This window comes from Engystomops pustulosus, chromosome 2 (genome assembly GCF_040894005.1).
Source record: "Engystomops pustulosus chromosome 2, aEngPut4.maternal, whole genome shotgun sequence".
Classification (NCBI taxonomy): domain Eukaryota; kingdom Metazoa; phylum Chordata; class Amphibia; order Anura; family Leptodactylidae; genus Engystomops; species Engystomops pustulosus.
This window is the reverse complement of record NC_092412.1, coordinates 72,308,514-72,329,738: the sequence shown is the minus strand read 5'-3', so window position 1 is coordinate 72,329,738 and position 21,225 is coordinate 72,308,514. Positions and strand designations below refer to the sequence as shown.

At 40.3% G+C, this 21,225-nt stretch overlaps 1 protein-coding gene across 1 annotated transcript; it reads left to right on the top strand.

Annotated features, from left to right (window-relative positions):
- Window positions 1-8,997: 8,997 nt before the first annotated feature.
- On the top strand, window positions 8,998-16,367 carry RGCC (regulator of cell cycle). The gene is made up of 5 exons (XM_072135280.1): window positions 8,998-9,158; window positions 11,364-11,537; window positions 14,554-14,661; window positions 14,898-14,960; window positions 16,084-16,367. The coding sequence occupies exons 1-5, from the start codon at window positions 9,125-9,127 to the stop codon at window positions 16,089-16,091; spliced, it is 387 nt and encodes a 128-aa protein (XP_071991381.1). The 5' UTR covers window positions 8,998-9,124; the 3' UTR covers window positions 16,092-16,367.
- The last annotated feature ends 4,858 nt before the right edge of the window (window positions 16,368-21,225 follow it).

Genomic DNA, 21,225 nt, shown 5'->3' with positions numbered 1-21,225 from the left:
GGGGCTTGAATGCATAGAATTCATATAACATAGTTGTAACATGTAAACTAGTCTCATGGTAAATGCAAACAATCAGGATAATGCACAGATTTTTTGTGTGAATAAAGTGGAATTGACATCCTAAGGCTACATTCACACGAAGGTGTGCCCGCCGTACCGTATTATAGCTGGCAAACGTCAGCGCGCGGGAGAGGAGGAGGGGGTGAGCACCGTGAAAGATAGGACATGTCCTATCTTTCCCCTGGGTACGGGACGGTGCTCCGTACAGCCCTGTGTGCCCATTGCCGGCCAATGGGGGACATATATACGATGTATATATATCACCCAACGGCCATGTGAATATAACCTTAATATGTAGATATTTTGGGGTATCTTTAAATATGTAGATTATAATAATGTGGCAAAAAGAATAATGTGGACTTCCACATTTCCACTTATAGACAATAAAAGCCTTATCCTGGTGACATCACTAACACGGGGAGGTCAAGTTAGTAGGATTTTTTTCTACATAGTAATGATTCACAAAGTCTGAATGAAACACAAAAAGTGAGTCAGTCCTCCTCTGAGGCACATGTAACCCTATACTACAGCAGTCTGGGAACATATATTATCCCTGACAGTAGCTGCATGACATAGCGATGAATACCTACTCATCTGGCTCCTTTCCATAGTGAGGTAATGGTGTGTCTCTACTGGTCACATACTTTTTTCCTAATGACAGTAATGAGGTGTATTTCGGAGGTCTACCATTGTCCCTGAACAGGAGGTTATGCATGTTGTTGCACCAACTACAGAAAATACCAGCAAGAGTGGTGGCACTAACTATGGACCCTAACACCCTCAGGGAGGACATGCTGGGGTAGTGGAGTAGTAAGTCATATTATGTGGAGTTGAGAACTCGCTGGTTGCAGGTCTGGTTTATAAAGATGTTTAATAGGTTTGGTGTGAAAATCTAAATTATACCTCACTGTGTATGTAAATGAAATTTTTTTTTTTCATATACAGAACTGAACTAAACTGTAATATTAAGATAGTCAAAATAATCAGAAGTGCAAATACCTGTGTTTTACCCTCAAAGGAACCCCCAATACTTGTCTTTTTACATAGGCATTCTATAAAACTTTGCAGGAAAATAGTCAAATAAGTTTTCCTGGATGGCAAAACACGCCTCTTTTACCTGCCTTATAAGAAAGCTCCCCTGACATCAAGCATGGCTTTTAGGAAGCTTAATGACATAATGGGGGATTAAAACCAAGCCAGTATATCTATTCCAGAATGAACAGATTCCCAACAGTAGACAGTGCTGTTTCAACGGGGTTCCTTCTGAAATAGATTTGTATATTTTCCCACAATTTCTTAATGGAGCATCAATGACCATAAGTCTCCATACGCCTACAAGGCGGCCTTCATTGACCAAGTCTCCATATGGAGAACTCTTACTTCCCAACGATATATCTTTGCTTGGACTCATATATTCAATCTCTTGCTCACTCTTGCTGCATGCATCTCAGAAACATCTTCAGAATCTGCCTATTTCTTACAATTGAAATCTCTAAAATGCTAATTGTTGCTCTGATTCATTCTCGACTAGACTACTGTAACTTCCTACTTATCAGCCTTCCACTTACTAAACTCTCTTCTCTACAATCCATCTTAATGCAGTAGCCAGGCTCATCTTTCAGACCAAACGCTAAACGGATGCCTCCAGTTTGTGCCAATCACTGCACTGGTTGCCTGTCTTGTTCCGAATCCAGTTTAAAAAAATAACCCTCATCCACAAAGCTCTGAATAATGCTGCACATCCCCCTCTCTCTGCTCTCATCTCAGTCTATCCTTCTTGTGCTCTTTGATCTGCCAGTGATTCTAGATTAATCTCTACCTTAATTCAAACCTTTCATGCACGATTCCAGGACTTCTCCCAAGTTGCACCAATTCTCTGGGATGCCCTAATCAGACTAATACCCAACCTCTAAAGTTTTAAACATGCTCTTAAAACCCATCTCTTTAGGCAAGCCTATCACACTTGCTAACTGCATGAAATGCCAACCCTCCCTTTACTAATCCATCCTATGTCCTATCTCCCCTCTGTTATCCGGCAAACACCATATATATTCCAGGCCCCAGGCTTCTCTGCAGTCACTTTCACTTTGGACCTTGTATATAAGATGGCGGCTGATGGCTGGTTCAAGCAGCAGAAATGTATTCAATTATTTTATACTGTTCCCTTATAAAGAATGGCTGGACCATTATACAAGCTCTTTTACCTCTTGTGTCACCCCCTCATCCTCATAGACTAATCTCTTGCGAGCATGACCCTCACTCCTATTGTTCCATATGACTGTTTGTACTATGTAGTGTAATATTTTATTTGTATATGTCCCCTATGAGTTGTAAAATGCTGCGCAATATGATGGTGCTATGTAAATAAAGATTATTATTAACATAGTCTTGTGCCTAATCTACCATCAGAATCGAGCATGACAAACCTGGGGCACTTAGGGCTCATTCCCATTCCCGTACTCCCCCTCCTATGTACTCTTTTAGTACTGCCCCCCTCCCTCTGCCTGATGTAACCTCACTGCAGCACAGGAAGTTTCAGCACACAGTGGGAGGAGTGAAGTGCTCCTGCAGAAAATCACGGTGCCTGAATCTATGGGTTAGTGTCCCTGTTTTATCATTATTTATAAAGCGCCATAATATTGAGCAGCATCTTTAGACATTACGAAGCAATAATATTCAGCAGCATCTTTAGACATTACGAAGCAATAATATGGGCAGATGAAACAATAGGCCCTCTTCCTAACAGCTATATAGAACCAGCCAGCTTGAGGAGTTGGGCACCCGCTTAGCTGCCATGAAAAACGCTTGGCATAATAGAAGGTTTCTGGATAGGAGTCCCAATAGCGCCGTGCCAGTTTCTTTTGGGTTTTACCCCTTCCCTGTGATTATTGGAATACTGGTTTTAGCCTATGGACAAACACCAGTCCTCTTGTCTGCCTTTGTTTTTTTGTTTTTATTTTTTTGCTTTAGTGCAATATGAAATATTAGCTTGAGTGTACAAGATCTTCAGAGTTCCACAGCACACAGTACATGGTCCCTTCAGTAAGATTACTTCATGCTGTATGAATTTATTTATATAGGCATTTTGTACAAGTGCTGAGAAATTACTTAACGGGGTATTCCCATTACAACAAATTAATGTCATTCTTTTTCTGATGAAAAGTTATAATATTTTCCAATATATTTTCTGTATCAAATCCTTACAGTTTTCTACACTCACCGGCCACTTTATTAGGTACACCATGCTAGTAACGGGTTGGACCCCCTTTTGCCTTCAGAACTGCCTCAATTCTTCGTGGCATAGATTCAACAAGGTGCTGGAAGCATTCCTCAGAGAATTTGGTCCATATTGACATGATGACATCACACAGTTGCCACAGATTTGTCGGCTGCACATCCATGATGCGGATCTCCCGTTCCACCACATCCCAAAGATGCTCTATTGGATTGAGATCTGGTGACTGTGGAGGCCATTTGAGTACAGTGAACTCATTGTCATGTTCAAGAAACCAGTCTGAGATGATTCCAGCTTTATGACATGGCGCATTATCCTGCTGAAAGTAGCCATCAGATGGTGGGTACATTGTGGTCATAAAGGGATGGACATGGTCAGCAACAATACTCAGGTAGGCTGTGGCATTGCAACGATTGGTACCAAGGGGCCCAAAGATTGCCAAGAAAATATTCCCCACACCATGACACCACCACCACCAGCCTGAACCGTTGATACAAGGCAGGATGGATCCATGCTTTCATGTTGTTGACGCCAAATTCTGACCCTACCATCCGAATGTCGCAGCAGAAATCGTGACTCATCAGACCAGGCAACGTTTTTCCAATCTTATACTGTCCAATTTCGATGAGCTTGTGCAAATTGTAGCTTCAGTTTCCTATTCTTAGCTGAAAGGAGTGGCACCCGGTGTGGTCTTCTGCTGCTGTAGCCCATCTGCCTCAAAGTTCGACGTACTGTGCATTCAGAGATGCTCTTCTGCCTACCTTGGTTGTAACGGGTGGCGATTTGAGTCACTGTTGCCTTTCTATCAGCTCGAACCAGTCTGCCCATTCTCCTCTGACCTCTGGCATCAACAAGGCATTTCTGCCCACAGAACTGCCGCTCACTGGATGTTTTTTCTTTTTTGGACCATTCTCTGTAAACCCTAGAGATGGTTGTGCGTGAAAATCCCAGTAGATCAGCAGTTTCTGAAATACTTAGACCAGCCCTTCTGGCACCAACAACCATGCCACGTTCAAAGGCACTCAAATCACCTTTCTTCCCCATACTGATGCTCGGATTGAACTGCAGGAGATTGTCTTGAGCATGTGATTGGCTGATTAGAAATTAAGTGTTAACGAGCAGTTGGACAGGTGTACCTAATAAAGTGGCCGGTGAGTGTAGATCTCTGCTTGCTGTAATTCTATGGAAAGCTTCTATGTTTACTGTCAGTGGATAGAAAACTGTCCATGGTCCCACAGGTGCACTGCTCGTTATATCACACAGCTCTGATTACTCTCTGTAATATAACAAGCCGCACACTTGTGTGACCATGGTCAGATTTCTGTCCACTGGTAGTAAACATAGAAGCTTTGTTGACTTTGTTGTTGTGTGTCTGTATTCTTTATTTTTTGGTTGACAAAAACATGGGCTGCTACATTTTCTATGTCCTTTTTGAAAACTGTATACATTTTTTAAACATTGATGTCTATAGATGATGTATGCAGAACGTGTTCAAGTGTATACATCAATACGTCACATCCGTTTTTATGCCCAACTTTGGAACTTAAAATTCTCCACCTTGGTAAGGACACATGAGATTGGCTTCAGTAGGTGCTGGAAGCAAAAGTGGAAATAAAAAGTATACGTTTTTCAAGGGTAAAAACGGATGCAAGCGGATAAACGTAGATGATAACAAAAAATGCAACAGTTTTTGTAAATTTTTAAACATATATATACGTTTCAGCATACGTTAGGCGTATGCCAAAAACGTGATATGAACCCAGCCTTATTTCTTCAATAGATTCTTTGTTATATTTGTAACCCACCATGTTTTTATTGGATAGTAACTAAAGACAAAGGAATGTTACAACCTATCTTCACCTATCACCTGTAAACTAGAGAAACAATTTCAAGGCTTGCTCTTCATGCGGCTGTACCTCATGCACAGTAATCTGTTATTTAAAGCCCTTATGTAACATGTAGAGACATTTTCTACAAACCCGATTACTGCCATCAGCCCAAGCACATACATAAGGCTTCCATTGTTATTAAAATCCTAGGGTGATAGAATACTAATCAGAGTACAATGCCAAAAAGTTACACAATGCTTTTCATGCGGACTGAATTAGCAATTTATAACTCATGATCTCTTAATTGGCTCCTGTGCGTTACCCTACTCAGAATACACGAGATGCAGTATTACAATAAGTGATTCTATCATGATCTTAAGTGGCCTGTTACTACATATGCTTATGGATTTAACCACACGTGTTATGAAGTGAGAATTACCTTCCGGAAACTAAATTATCTTATACCTGTCTACAGTTTTTTTTCTAAGCAAGTAAGGTCCTATCCACAGGATAGTGCCTAACTTGCTGATTGCTATGGGTCTCAGTGATGGGACACCAAATGGATCACGGGAATGGTTCTCTCGTCACAACCAAAGATGACCGTATCAGCCGGTTGCGAATGTGCGGGCTGCCCCTTTCATTACTTTGGAGCCGACAGAGATTGCTGAGTGCCATACTCAGCAATCACTGTTAGCTCCATAGGGATGAATGGGATAGCGAGCACATGTGCAACAGGGGTACTTTGGATCCCTGCTCTCGTGATAGTGGGGGTTTCAACACTGAGACCCCAACCAATCAGCAAGTTAAAGACATGTATATTGTAAGCTGTCAGGATAGCTAAACATGATACAGATCTTCATGCATAAAATCCACATAAAACACCACATGTTTCTGTGGCCATTATGTGCAAGTGAGTAACCAAGTGATACAAATCTGCAGGGCCAATTCTAGCCTTTTTGCTGCAAAACTTGAAAATGCTGGCCTCCTCCTCCCTGCCTGATGAAGCTACCTTGTATGCTAGCAGTCAGTCAGTGACACAGACATTAGTGACACATCTAGTAGCTTATAGGTGATGATCTGCTCCATCTGGAAGAACAAGCACAACCAACTCCACATTGCGCCCCTTAAAATACCACAGCCCCTCTACAGAATAATGGAGCATGTTCCTAATAAATATTATCATCACAACATGACTGAACACAATATTCCTCCCCTTTATATAGTCATCCGAATAAATTATAATATATACAGCACCAACAAAATATTATAACCTAATTTAGCCTGTGACATCCAAAAAGAAAAATCCTTGTACTCACCTTTGGGCTCCAGCTCTGGTGTTCCCCCCAGCTCCTCTCCCCCCATCTACATCACCATGAACTGGCCTGTGACCCCCAGAACAATGCACACAGGCGCAATTTGCTGTACCGCTCTGCCTATCAAGTAATTGTTTTTTTCAGGTATTACAGACTTGCTACCTTTTTTCAAAAAAGTCGCAACTTTAATATTTGGTTCCAGGTGATAACTCAGAGAACACTGCAGAAAACTAAACAATGGCAACATTTGAAGGAGGTACTAAGGTGCGCCACAAACAAGTCGCAAAAAAAGAAGTAAAAGCCAAGCAAAAACAAAAGTACATGTGCCCTTATGTTAAAATACTATACTGTACTGTAATCATTCTCAGTTATATCCAGAATTCTACTGTTTAAAGATAAACCTAATAATATGGATCGATTGACAATAATAACAACATATGATATTTTAGTTGAAAATGATAGCACCATGTGATAATAAAAACTAACAGGGACTATTCTGGAATATCACCCTATAATGCATGCACATTAAGAACTTTTTTGAAAATAATTGTTAGAACAACGTATACCTTCTCTCCAATATTTGCACTGCTTCTGTAATATATCAGTTCAGCTCCTTTGCCAAAATAGAAGGGTAGTATGTTAATTACTTAAATTACTACCAAACTTTATGTCCAACTGCAAACATTTTAGCTAAGAAAACTTTACATTATGATGAATATTGTAAAGAACATCAATCGGCTTCACTGTTTTATGGATTTTTCCATTGAATAAAAAGAGTGACACAGGCTCATTGAATAAAGTATATACTAATGATATGTAAAGTCTCATTACAATTGGTTATACTGTCTGTCTCAACCATTATCAGTAACACACATGGTACCAGACCTTTCCTAATCTACTATTCACATGCATTCAGATGACTATGCTTGAGTGTCTATGTGATAAGTTATGGGTACCTTAACTTTAAAAAGATCTTCTTTATGTGCTAGGCGTGTCACATATCAAAGGACTATTTGGGAAACAAGAGAAAAATTCTGCACTTCATTAGCACTAAATTATCATTTCAATTGATTTGTTGTCATGTTTTGGGACCCTGCAAATGTGGTGCCATAGTTCCATGATAAGAATTAACTAGCATTTGTGGTCCCTTAAAATTACTTTTGCTTGTTAAAATGTATTATTTATATTTTTACTAAATTAGAGAGATATTCATGCATTTACTAGTCATAAGTTGTCAACAGGAAAGGGGATAGCTGTCTGATCTGTACTGTCTTATTGTATGGTCCGACCCATACAAATGAATTATGCAGTGGTTGGTCCACCACAAGACAGCCAGATAGATACATAGATAACTTCCCAACACAGTGGAAGTCTAAGCTAAAAAAAACAACAACATAAAAACAAAAATACTTCTTCCCTCCAATAAAAAAGGAATAAAAAGGGAACAAATAGTTCTATGCATAACAAAGGTTGGACCTGACCGTCTTTTTTTCATTCTTTAATATGATACAAAAAATTCAAATGGTCTCAGAATATTGTTTCCAAAACCTACATAATTGCAACAGAAAAAAAAAATAAAATAAAAATAAATAAATAAATAAAAACTGTTAATACAGCCATCATTATACAAAACATTGGGTATTAATAAAAGATTACACCACTGTTACCCCAAATTTGTGCCATGTAAAAATACTACATTTCCCTATAAAAAGAAGGTTTGGACAGTCGGCGCTATCTGACCAGACGGTTATGACGATGTGTGATCAGACCTCGCACACAGATGACACATGTTGTTTGTGGCTCATGAAATTTATGCGTTCACATACATGTAGCCTAATGTTCAAATGTCAGATGAATTATGGCCTAGAGCTGAAGCCTCCATTGATTAGGAGAATGACATGTGAACAGTGCTCAATTCATTTCTATGTTTCTGCTTGAGATCCCATAGAAGACAATGGAGCGCTAGTCATGTCTGTGTACAGAAACATTATTCACAGGGATGACTTCTGCGCTCCTGGACATTTGACTGTACTTGTCCCTTATCCTATATACATGGATGAATGTGTTTTCCATGGAACATCCCTTTAATTGGGTTAAGCAACAATTTCCATGAGTGAAAGTGAATGGAGGTGGCATACTGCAGGTACAAGGCAATACTTCATAGTGTATACCAATCCTATCATTATTATATGTTCACTTTATATAAATTGTAGATGAGAAGATTTGCATTTCTGGTTTGTAATTCCCCAAATCCCCAGAGAGAAGATGATGATGATGATCAGGAGCTCATGTGCACTGCTACAAGCAATGGTCCTTCCAGCTGCTGCTGCTCTTGTTTTCTTCTGTGTTACCATTTATGTATTTATTACATATGGATATTATTATATGGCCACTAATAACCACAGTGTTATGAGACATCACATAGAGGTACACGGATGAGCCGTCATGCGGGGGGCGCCCTCTAGCGGCGCACAATGAGGTCACCACTAGAGCTCGGTGACAATAATGAATGGATCGCTCCGCCCAGCGTGACGTCAGCGCCACCAGCTGCAGAGCATATAAGAGGTAGCGGGCGCTGAGCGCAGTAGTGCGGGTGTGTGATACCGGGGAGCAGTGACCGGCTATAGCTGCACCGACAACCGGGAGCTTTATACTGTACATAGGAAGCCTCGTACCTGACCGCAACCATGAAGTCACCCAAAGTGAAGAGCTCCAGGAAATGTGAGTGCTGCGTGTCACGTACACCTCTAGGGACAGACCTAGGGGGCAATTGTCATGTCTCACTGCCAGCCTGTGCTACATGATGCTCTGTAGTCACCTTCATGTCATGTCTGGGGTTCACTTTACATTGGATCAATCTATGTTCACAGTGCCAGCAAGTTACCTGGATGCCAGAAAGTGTGACACTAAGTGACTGCTACTTACCTGGATGCCAGAAAGTGTGACACTAAGTGACTGCTACTTACCTGGATGCCAGAAAGTGTGACACTAAGTGACTGCTACTTACCTGGAAACCAGGATAAAGGGTGACACTAGGTGACTGCTACTTGGCTGGATGCCAGGATAAAGAGTGACACCTAGGTGACTGCTACTTGGCTGGATGCCAGGATAAAGAGTGACACCTCGGTGACTGCTACTTACTTGATGGCTGAGGATGCTGCCATGGACCAGTGGCACTTAGTGTCCCAGCACTGCTACATTTTGCTTGTCTTGGGTCAAAACAATTTGTCTGTAAAGTGACTTAATTTTAATGAAAATTTAGCTCCACTTGCACCTAATTTGGCTTGATACTACTTTTTGTATCTCAGAATGTCAATTATCAAAATTTGGGAACCTGTGAACTAAACTGAACGTCAAAGTGGTTTTCCCAACTTGGTATTTTTGAAGTGTGTGTGTGTGTGTGTGTGTGTGTGTGTGTGTGTGTGTATATATATATATCTCTATATCTATATCTCTATATCTATATCTCTAAGGGGATGCTGGTCCCACCTCATGGACCTGTCCCTATCTCTAATGGGGAGGGTCTTGCTCGCCATGAAAGTTTATGAGATTGCTGAGTGTAGCCTAGTATGTTTGCTGCTATTTTGAGCTTCAGGCTTACTATAGGGATATCTTCTTACTCTGCCCTTAAAGATTCTGTTCCTAATGTATTATCTAAATATGTGGTGATGACCTCACTCTTTAAATGTATCCTCTGGTCCACAATGAAATACAAGTAACATTTATTACAACAAGCCTTTCATACACTTTTCATGTCAACTCCACTCACAGCCAGACCCCTGTTAAAATTTGTGATACATCTTGAGCCAAAAACACACTTTACCTTGAAGCTGCCTCGGCATTCAAGTATAATTTATATAATGCAAAAGCATCAAAATTGCAAATTGTTGAGCAGTCTAAGAGTGTGCCAACATTTTTAGCTTTTGACTGGCATGGAATGGTTGTCCCCCGTGTGTTTAGAGTAATCTGAGAAGCTGCTGGAGCTGTATGACCCACGTCAGATCAGAAAGCAGGGACTTGGGCATTTTAATGATGCTTTATTCTTCATGATGCCCTGGATTAGTCTGATAAGATGGGCACATGGACACCCCTGCACACTGTCAGTGCTGTACCCCTGGCCCTGTACAGGTTAGAGGTTGTGTAGCTTTAACCTGCCATTGAGCTCAGAGCTGTGCTGCTTCTGTCCCAGCAGATGTGCTTTTCAATGTGTCTTTGGCTGTTGAATGAAAGAGCTTCCCATAAAGTGGAGCGTTGTGTTTTGCTAAAGAGGCTTTCTCTGCCTTTTGTCCCCAGCCTTGGGCTAATTCTCTATTATGAGGAGTACTCACAGTGGAAGAGATCTCTGGTGCTGCCAAGTTACCCACACAAGTTATCTGCCAGCCTGATGACTGTTTCAGGGCCAGTACGGGGAAAGTCTTGAAAACTAATCACTGTCCTAAAATTACATGAGAGCAGCCCAGCAGCTATGTAATGGCTTGTGACTCATTCTGTGGTTTGATAATGTCTTCCCTTTTCAGAATTTTACCATAACCTGGTTCATTTTCAGTCTAGTTGTGATGGAAACTACGTAAATGCCAAGGCTACAGAGACTATAATTTACTGTAGTAACTGTGGAAATAACATGTTTTCCTCGGTGACCTCGCGATTGCCCCAAAGATCTAATTTCTCCATAGTCTGTATGCGGTGTCCTGTTGTTGTCAACTATTTTGTTATCCCACAGGGATAGACTTTAGACTGAGGCTACATATCCAGAGGTGCACAGTGTCTTCCATACTATTATAAAACAGGCTCTTAGTACAGGAGGACTTGGTAGGAATTCTTCGAAAATGTTTTTTTGACAGGACAAGGACTTGCTCTTACAGTAGCTTCCCATCTAGTATATGCAAAAAAAAGTAAACTAAATATTGTACAACTTATTTTTTCCAGGCAGCTTTATTGAAGATGATGATCTCAATGAGGTGTTGTGTGAATTTGATGCTGTCTTGGAAGACTTTTCCTCACCTTTTAACAAAAGGCGTTTTCGATATGATGAACATCTACAGACTATGAAGAGGAGGAGTAGCACGAGCATCAGCGACAGTGGGATCAGCGACTCAGAAAGTGAGCACCTAACATTTACATGTAACTGGGTTAAATCTAAAGGTGGAGACAGGCCCCGGACACAGTGTACATAATATGCCAACCACAGGGTAGAACATGTGCTTTATAGCAATGTATTATCAGGTCAGACTATAGTGGTAGGTGCCAACACCAACCCCTGTCCATCACCTCATTTCTTTGAAAGGATTTATCATGACATTATTTGTTGCTTTAATGAGTTGATAGAATTTTTTTTATACTGAAAGCCATTTTCGTGTTATCTAAGGGACCCTTTTCAAACTAATTTTCAAGTGTGTAAATTATATTTTTACATGAAAACATCCCTTTAAGTTGGTTCTGAAATCTGTACAGTAAATACTGGTGAAGCAAGATAAAGAGCTGCATGACAAGACTATCATGATAAAGCGGAGAGATAACCACTAGATCCACACCCTAGGAGCCACAAACAGTCTATGGAATTTTTTAATAAGAACTAAGTGTTTGGCTATATGGATTTGCTGACAAATGACCTGCACTATGAAAGACCTCCTGTCCTGTACAGACGTGAAGAAATGGGGCACTGGCTTTGAGTGGCTGCTTTCAAAATGTTCAAAAAACCCCAATAATTTGGCTTTAATATGCTTTGGCATCAGTGCAGATTTAACTCTTTAAGACAGTAATTATACTTTGGGAACAAAGGGATTAAATATTTCATCTCCCCACCCCCAAAAATTAATTCACTTTAAAGCCCTTTCTCAAAGAGGTAAATCTGCACTGGGTCTTTTTCCACCTTTCTTTCTCTCGGTGGCAGTCTATGGCTGGAGCACTGGCAGACCTGTAGATACTGTTGTGGATTCAGCAGGTATCATTGCGGTCTATATTCTACCCAATGACTGAGGATCTTGAAGTTGGTTTATGAGCTACTTATGGTGATCCACAGACCAGAGGTCAGGGATCTTTCCATCTGGTTTACCATGTTGTACAGTGCCGTTAAGTAATTTGCTATGTGTCGTGTGGGTGGTTTCTCAGCTGTCTTGTCTACACAAGGATTCAATAGACCGGAGTATGATGTCATTAGTTAGTCAGATGGTTAATATTCAGTCTGAGGACTGCCAGATGAAGTTGTTATTCATTGTGTCTCCCTTTCACATCTGTATTGGAATCCAGGGGCTCAGACAGAAGCTACCAGCATCTGACTCTTCTAGATTACTGTTATAGACTGCCTTTTTGATTCCGGATGGAACTGTAATTGACCCAGTTTGGCACAAATATGAGAATAGCTCAAATGCATCTTACAGAAATTCGCTTAAGTAGCACGTGTTGTATATCCTCGTAACCATAGTCTGTCAGTTTCGGTCCTTGCTACGTATAGTGATGTCAACCCACAGGAAGTGTTGCTATGTTATGCCTTGTTTTGTTCTAGTTGTTATGTCAGCTGTTGTTATGGCTATATTGCTTATTGATGCTGACTACTGTTTTCTATAGTCTACATGTTTAAACAATTTGGTCCTGTCGCACTGAAGTAACATGGGTATTGTAGGATTTGGTTGGGGTACTAGTGGGGATTAGGATGGTTCATATGAAAAAAAATTAGATGGACTTCAGAGGCACACCTGTTCTGAGGTAGTCCATGAATGTAAATAAGTTCTACCCCTTATGTCAACCATAGTCTTGAAGATTTTAGATACAATTTTAATTAATTAAGATTTAATCAACTCTGCAGACCTGGATAAAAAAACAGCTATTTACAGAGTCACCACAGTTATAAATTATCCACACTATTAATAAACAAGCCATATTATTCAATAGTTTATCTTTGGATAAACTGCTTTGATGATGTCCACCGGAAAAAAAAAAATCTTCGTTCACTCTCTGTCTAAAGCCTCAGGAAATATTTATACAGTTGTAATTATATTTATTTTAACACTTGGCTAGGCTTTTACTGCTCCTCGAGTGACCTTATGTAGAGGCTCTGCCACGTTCTGAATATATAGTACACACAAAAACAAGGGGTTGGTGGTGTCTTAAATACCGACACAACTGCAAAGTATTAACTTTTGCCTAACCCTAACCTAACCCTAGCACTAAGCAAAAATAAGCCATTCTCTAATTTACTCAAATTGGTTATCTGCCGGTATTTGCCTTTTCCCTGCAGGCTAATCTTCATTTGCTGTGCTTCCTGGTAACCATGGAAAACGCATAGAACCTCTTAATACTGCAGGAGGCTTGTTGGGAGTGTCAGTAGTATAGAAATGCAAAAAAAGGACCTTGAGTCATGTCACTCATCACATGCTTCAGGTTGTCCAATTACAAACGTGCTGTTCCTGTTCTGGCTTCATTGCCCTGAGCTGATGTTACAACCAGGAAGTGCCCACCCAATTCTCTGGTTTAATAAGAAATTATGTTAAATATACCAGATTTATAGTTGGATGTATTGTCAATGGCTATCTCCAGCTGTGCTAAAACTCTTTTTTTTTTTTTTTTGGTCCATAACTTTATACTTGTGCTTTAAAAATGACAATTAGACAAGAAGTATTTTCATGCTGGTTTAGTGTAGTTAGTTGAAATCTAACTCAACATTTATGAAACTTTAAGCCTGGAAAACTGACATTTTGCTTCTCTAGCATAATCCGAATGCTGATAACCAGCAATGTCTCTGGTTGTAACCTATATGGAAGGATACATAAAAGTTTGCCTTTGCTGTGCTGGACTGGGGACAAGGGCAGTGACTGAAAAGTCAACAAATTATTTGTGCAAGGATTATCTTTTGGAAAAATCTGTTAACCTGTTCAGGCTACATCGACAGTATTGTGAGATGATGGGGGTTGTGTTTTGCTTCTCAATTTTAGTAACTATATAAAATCATGATGTTCCTAACAGTAAAGACATTAGTGCGTTGGCTATTGGGCGCCATATGCGGAAATCATTTTCTATGTATTGTTGTTGTTCCACCTTTTATGTTAAGCCGTTTTTGTGAAACTACTCCTTACTGTTATCACCCAAGCATTTAAGTTTCCTTTTTTATATTTTATTTCAGGTGCAGATTCACTCTGTAGAAACAGTTTCAGTTTCAGTGACGAAAAGCTAAATTCTCCAACACTGTCTTCTCCACCCCTGTCCTCTCCTGCAGATACTCAGCGAAAAGGTAAAAAGTAAAATTTGGATTCCCTTTAAATAGACAACAAAACTGTCAGCAGCTTTTAACAATAGTTACAGATCATATTAGATTTGGATTTTGCCATGAGTAACACAAACCTGTATCATTTCCCATCATTCCATGCACTATTTTATGTTCTATAGTTTGAGCACATTCTTAATGGTCGTGACTATGTAATGCATCTTGTATGGGCTACATTGTAACCATTTGTCATCTCTCCTTAGCTAAACTTGGAGACACTAAAGAATTGGAAGATTTCATTGCAGATCTTGACAGAACGCTTGCAAGTAAGTATATTGGTGTGACTGCTGATCAGCCCAGTACAGGCAGTCCCTGTGTTACTTGCAAGATAGGTTCTGTAGGTTTATTTTTAAGTTCAATTTGTATGTAAGGCGGAACTGTATATTTTAGAATTGTAACCCCAGCCAATTTTTTTTTTTTTTTGGTCTCGGTGACAAATTTAAAAATGTTGGGTTGTCATAAGAACCAGGATTGCCAGGACACCTTTGATTACTCTTACAGCTATTCATTGTAGCCTAGGGCTAAAGTACAGTAAATTACAATCATCCTGAGGTCCATTTGTAGCTAGGGGTTGGATGTCCTTAAGTTGAGGACCGCTTGTATTAAGCTGGTCCCTTATGTCACACCCATGTCACAACTTTTTTTTTTTTTTTTTTTTTTCCCCGCACCCTTGTATACATGATAAATGCTTACTACCTTTACCCCCATTGCCACCCCTGCCAAAAAATAACACAATTTTTAAAGATTATTGACTCCTTAAGGAGGAACGCAGAGATTAGCCGTTTTAACATTGTATAATCACTATGGGGCCTATTTATCAGGGCCTCTGTGCCACGCCTAGCACTTGCAACTATTTAGCCAGCGTGGGGCGTTACTGTCCCCTTGCTGGAGCACTCGCTGTCAACAGTGACTTTTAAGTAGCCGACTGCAATTATTTATACACCAGGCCCTGCCTGGCGTAGAATAAACGCATAGCAGTATCCTCCCCCCGCCTCTTGATGTATCCCGCTGCGACTATGCAGCAGTGGGGGCCGCACGAGCTCCAGCGTATGATAAATGCCCCCCTATGACTATATGATGTCACTCTCAATATCTCTATACCATTCTTATATTTCCTGACTTAATCTTCTGTGGCCATGCTAATGTTTCATACCCCAGCAGGGTGTCCTCCTGCAAGTCACAACTGATAATGGAAGTTGTGGGGGTGATTCTGTACTGATCGGTCATATGCTCCCTGATTACATTTTGCAATGACTTTATTCAAGAAATTTTTCTTTAAGGCTACACCTATCTGTGATTTTATTCTTTTCATGCATCCTATAATAATCTCATACCTGTACTGTAATCCAGGTCTATTGTATGTTAACCTCTTCCCCTTCCCTCTCCCAGGCATGTGAAGCACCGTATGGCTGGTCATACCATGTGATGCCTGCAAGAAAGCAGAGGCGGTCAGTCCTCATGAAGAAGGGTTACATACTGCAGCATCTCCATTCTGCTATGTGACTCCACGTATGGACCTGCTGCATGGCTGTAGAATAACTGAAGTTTGTTTTTAATACTTTGAGATACAGTTGACTGTAATTTTTACACACATATTGCTTAATTGTAATTTAAATGCTTTTATGAAGATTATTTGTAATGTAATAGTTGAGACAAAAGTATTGAAGCTTTTTTTTTTTTTTTTTTTTCTCATATAATATATTTTTGTATACAAATAAACCATTGTCTGTCTTGTATTTTTTGACATACATTATACACCACAGGGATCTGAGATACCTGACTAATTTAATGTTCTTGTATACATGTAGAGGGGCTGCATGAACTATAATAGGAGGCTATTCAATAGTCTCCATCACAATGTCGCACCATAAAACTTATATGACCCAACATTTGTTATCCTTTTCCACAGCGCATACTTTAATTATAACCTAATACCAATCCCCCTGAATTGTTCCCCACACAAGGGCTATGCATTGTCTTCATACTACTATAGTCAGCAGGGGCGTAACTACAGCGGTAGCAGCCATAGCATCCATTATGGGGTCCACAGTGTCAGGGGCCCCGCCATCCGACCTGACACACTAAAGAGTGGAGGATGTGCATCATTATATACACATTGTACATCATAATATGTATATAACATATGTGATGTATATGTTTTATGGCATCTGCATATACTGTATGTGTGTGTATATGCTCTATATGAGTGTGCATATTTGTATAATGTGTGATATATTGTGGTATAATATTTGCATATATGTGTGATTGTAACTTGCATGTGTGAGTATACAAGTATGTATAATTTTTAAGTTGGAAGGGGGGGCCCCCCCATGCCAAAGCCTGCTATGGGGCCCTGCCACTCCTAGTTATGCCACTGATAGTCAGGTACATAATATGGTCTTTTGCAGGCCCAGCGCCAGCACCTGGCTTACCCAGACAAGTGCTGGAGACGCCCACTCGAGAGCCCTAATTATACCAGAATCTCTTTAAGACACAGGTACAAATAATCACCTTTTCAGCTCGTGGTGTTCTCTGCCTCCATGCTGTGCTCTGTTACTGCAAAAGTTTGCAAGTAAGCTTGTTCAAAGGTCTCTATTTTAGGCTTCTTTTATTTTAAAACTTGATGTAAAAGATAAAGCTTCATTTTCCCCAAAACCGATTTAGTTTATATTGAATGACGAGCATGGAAAATGAACTGTGGGCTCCATTTCCTATGGGCAGAATATTTCTATATACCACAAGAAGCTATAAAACTTTTTTAACATTCCAAAGCATGAAGCTAAGATCTTTCCTTACATCTAACACTCTTATTTTTAAATAGAAAATTGTCTCTTTTCTTGATTTGCATGTGAGTGTATGTATACTACATTACTCCTGTGGCCCCTAATGTTACAATGTTGACTTTCCATTTACTCTATAGCACTGTATTATGAAGATATTCTCATCTAGAATAAGCAATACTAATATGCCATGCACCATGGACTATTTTCATGCAGAATCCCACAAAGGATAAAACTTCCTACACCACTGAATGCATACAGATACCCAAGACCCTACTGATGTGTATGGATGACATACACTCACCGGCCACTTTATTAGGTACACCATGCTAGTAACGGGTTGGACCCCCTTTTGCCTTCAGAACTGCCTCAGTTCTTCGTGACATATATTCAACAAGGTGCTGGAAACATTCCTCAGAGATTTTGGTCCATATTGACATGATGGCAACACAGTTGCCGCAGATTTGTCGGCTGCACATCCATGATGCAAATCTCCCGTTCCACCACATCCCAAAGATGCTCTATTGGATTGCGATCTGGTGACTGTGGAGGCCATTTGAGTACAGTGACCTCATTGTCATGTTCAAGAAACCAGTCTGAGATGATTCCAGCTTTATGACATGGCGCATTATCCTGCTGAAAGTAGCCATCAGATGTTGGGTACATTGTGGCCATAAAGGGATGGACATGGTCAGCAACAATACTCAGGTAGGCTGTGGTGTTGCAACGATGCTCAATTGGTACCGAGGGGCCCAAAGAGTGCCAAGAAAATATTCCCCACACCATGACACCACCACCACCACCAGCCTGAACCGTTGATACAAGGCAGGATGGATCCATGCTTTCATGTTGTTGACGCCAAATTTTGACCCTACCATCCGAATGTCGCAGCAGAAATCGAGACTCATCAGACCAGGCAATGTTTTTCCAATCTTCTACTGTCCAATTCCGATGAGCTTGTGCAAATTGTAGCCTCAGTTTCCTGTTCTTAGCTGAAAGGAGTGGCACCCGGTGTGGTCTTCTGCTGCTGTAGCCCATCTGCCTCAAAGTTCGACGTACTGTGCGTTCAGAGATGCTCTTCTGCCTACCTTGGTTGTAACGGGTGGCGATTTGAGTCACTGTTGCCTTTCTATCAGCTCGAACCAGTCTACCCATTCTCCTCTGGCATCAACAAGGCATTTCCGCCCATAGAACTGCCACTCACTGGATGGTTTTTCTTTTTCGGACCATTCTCTGTAAACCCTAGAGATGGTTGTGCGTGCAAATCCCAGGAGATCAGCAGTTTCTGAAATACTCAGACCAGCCCTTCTGGCACCAACAACCATGCCACGTTCAAAGGCACTCAAATCCCCTTTCTTCCCCATACTGATGCTCGGTTTGAACTGCAGGAGATTGTCTTGACCATGTCTACATGCTTAAATGCACTGAGTTGCCGCCATGTGATTGGCTGATTAGAAATTAAGTGTTAACGAGCAGTTGGACAGGTGTACCTAATAAAGTGCCCGGTGAGTGTATATTAACACTATACTGCACAGATCCTGTGTGGGGCCATAATGTGTATTGCCCACCACCGTATGTGTGTTCACACAAAGTGTTAATCCCCCACCTTAGCAGTATATGTTGGGTCATAGTCCTGTTGGAAGGTAAATCTCCATTCTAGTCCCAACCCCAGTCAGACTGAAAAAGGTTTTGCTGGACTAGTTTCACAGTCACTACTGTTGTAAAATATCCTCACAAAACGATGCTTACACCGTATTTGACTGAGGGGATGGTTTTCTTTTACACTTATTCTTGGGTGGCCAAAAGTGTAATCTGACCAGAGCACCTTTCTCCATACATTTAGGGAGTCTCCCACATGCCTATGGCAAAGGCAAAACAAGTCTCCCTATTTTTATTAAAGTGAAGCCCTGTTATGTGGCATATTATTATCGTCGTATGGACAGAAAGTCCTGTCTCTGCTTGTAGATCTTTCATGGATGACTTTGGTTTCTGTGTCTCTTATAAATGAAAACCTGCCGGCGAGAGATTTTGTAGGCAGCCTCTGGAAGGCTTGTTGTGGTTCCTTGCTTTCTGCAGTAATCGTGGATTTGATGGCACTCCAAGGGATCATCCGAGATTTGGATCATATGTTTTTTTATAACCTGACCCTGGTGTTGCAGCCTTTCAGAAAATACATGTTTTAATTTTTTTCGTATTCATTAGTTTAAACGATGTTGTGCAAATGCATTGAACATAATTTAGGTTTCTATTAAAAACTGTGTTTTTAAGAAAATTGGTAAAACACTAAGGGAGTTTAATACTTTCACAAATGACAGTAGAGTTTACACATTAATTATCTTGTATACAGTTATCATTGAACTTCTAGAAATGTGGGAATTACCATTGTGTAATGTGTTTTTGTTCATTTTTATGTTGCAGTTGAAACACTAGGCTAGAAAGAGGATCACATTGGACTGTTTCCCCCTTTTAATATTCAATAGTTTTTTGGTAAATTTGGACTAAGCTGCATTTATAGTTTCGCACCAAGAATCATCTGCCACTATTTTAGTATTTTTCTTGCACTTTGTTGGAAATACATCACATCCCTGATCAAGAACAGGCAGATTAGAAGTCGCCTCAGGAAGATTTTCCGTTTTGGAGCTATGCTTGGATTATGACATGTATGCCATTGAACATTTCTTTCCTCTCGGTTTCCCAGGCTGGAAGAACAATCCAGACATTTGTGCCACAGTCTTTTTTGTCTATGAAGCTTGTCTTTGTTTAGCCATGAGATATGGCTGCCATTTGCCCTGACACTTTGACTCTTATTCCAAATACATCTATAACTGGATGTACCACACGTAAACTGGAACATTCGGATAACTTCTTACTAGCAGCTAAATGTCCCTGGAAAGATATATGTCAACGAATACAATGCAAGTTTTATATTGAGAAAGAGAGCTGGAAGATATTGTTAGAATTTCTCTACCATCTTCCCACGAATTATAACCTTATGGAAGCATATTGTGGAGAAATGTACTATGATTTCAAAAATACCTTTTTTGATTTCTGTCCATTATGGCATTCTGAGAAACCCCAACTGTGTTCTGATCCATATGGTAATGAGACAATCAGCGCACTAAGGTTCTGTCCTTAACACCCGGAGCACTACTATACCTGCCTGGAACACTACCCTACCCATAAGATAAGCATGAGATTTGTGAGTAGCATGGGGGGGTCACTGAAAGAAGAGGGAAGTGATTTAAGCAGGAATAACCATGCTCTGTGTGCACCAACTACCTAATTATCATACTGATTAAACTGGGAACATCTTGGATATGGAATAATGGACAGCAGTATGTCGGGAATCACTGTGCATTGCTCTATAACATGCTGCCTGGAGATTACAACTATTGACGGTGGTGGACTCCCTTTAAGTGTTATGACCTCTCTAAACCTCTATCTAATCCTCTATCTAATCTCCCTGGATGGCACTTTGGGCAGCACAAAAAGCCTTACAAAAAACAGAAGATCCCTTTTACTCAGTATTTATTGTTATATCATATAACCTAAAAATCACAACCCCTACGTATAATATGTAGTCACAAAATTCATACAAGACACTAATGTCAAAATATCAATATTAATTATTTATAGACACCAAATGACATAAGAATTACCCCAATTAAAATTATCAATAAAAACATACAAAACATACATATCTATGGGCTATTATACAATCTACAGTAATAATTACATGCCCAGATACCCA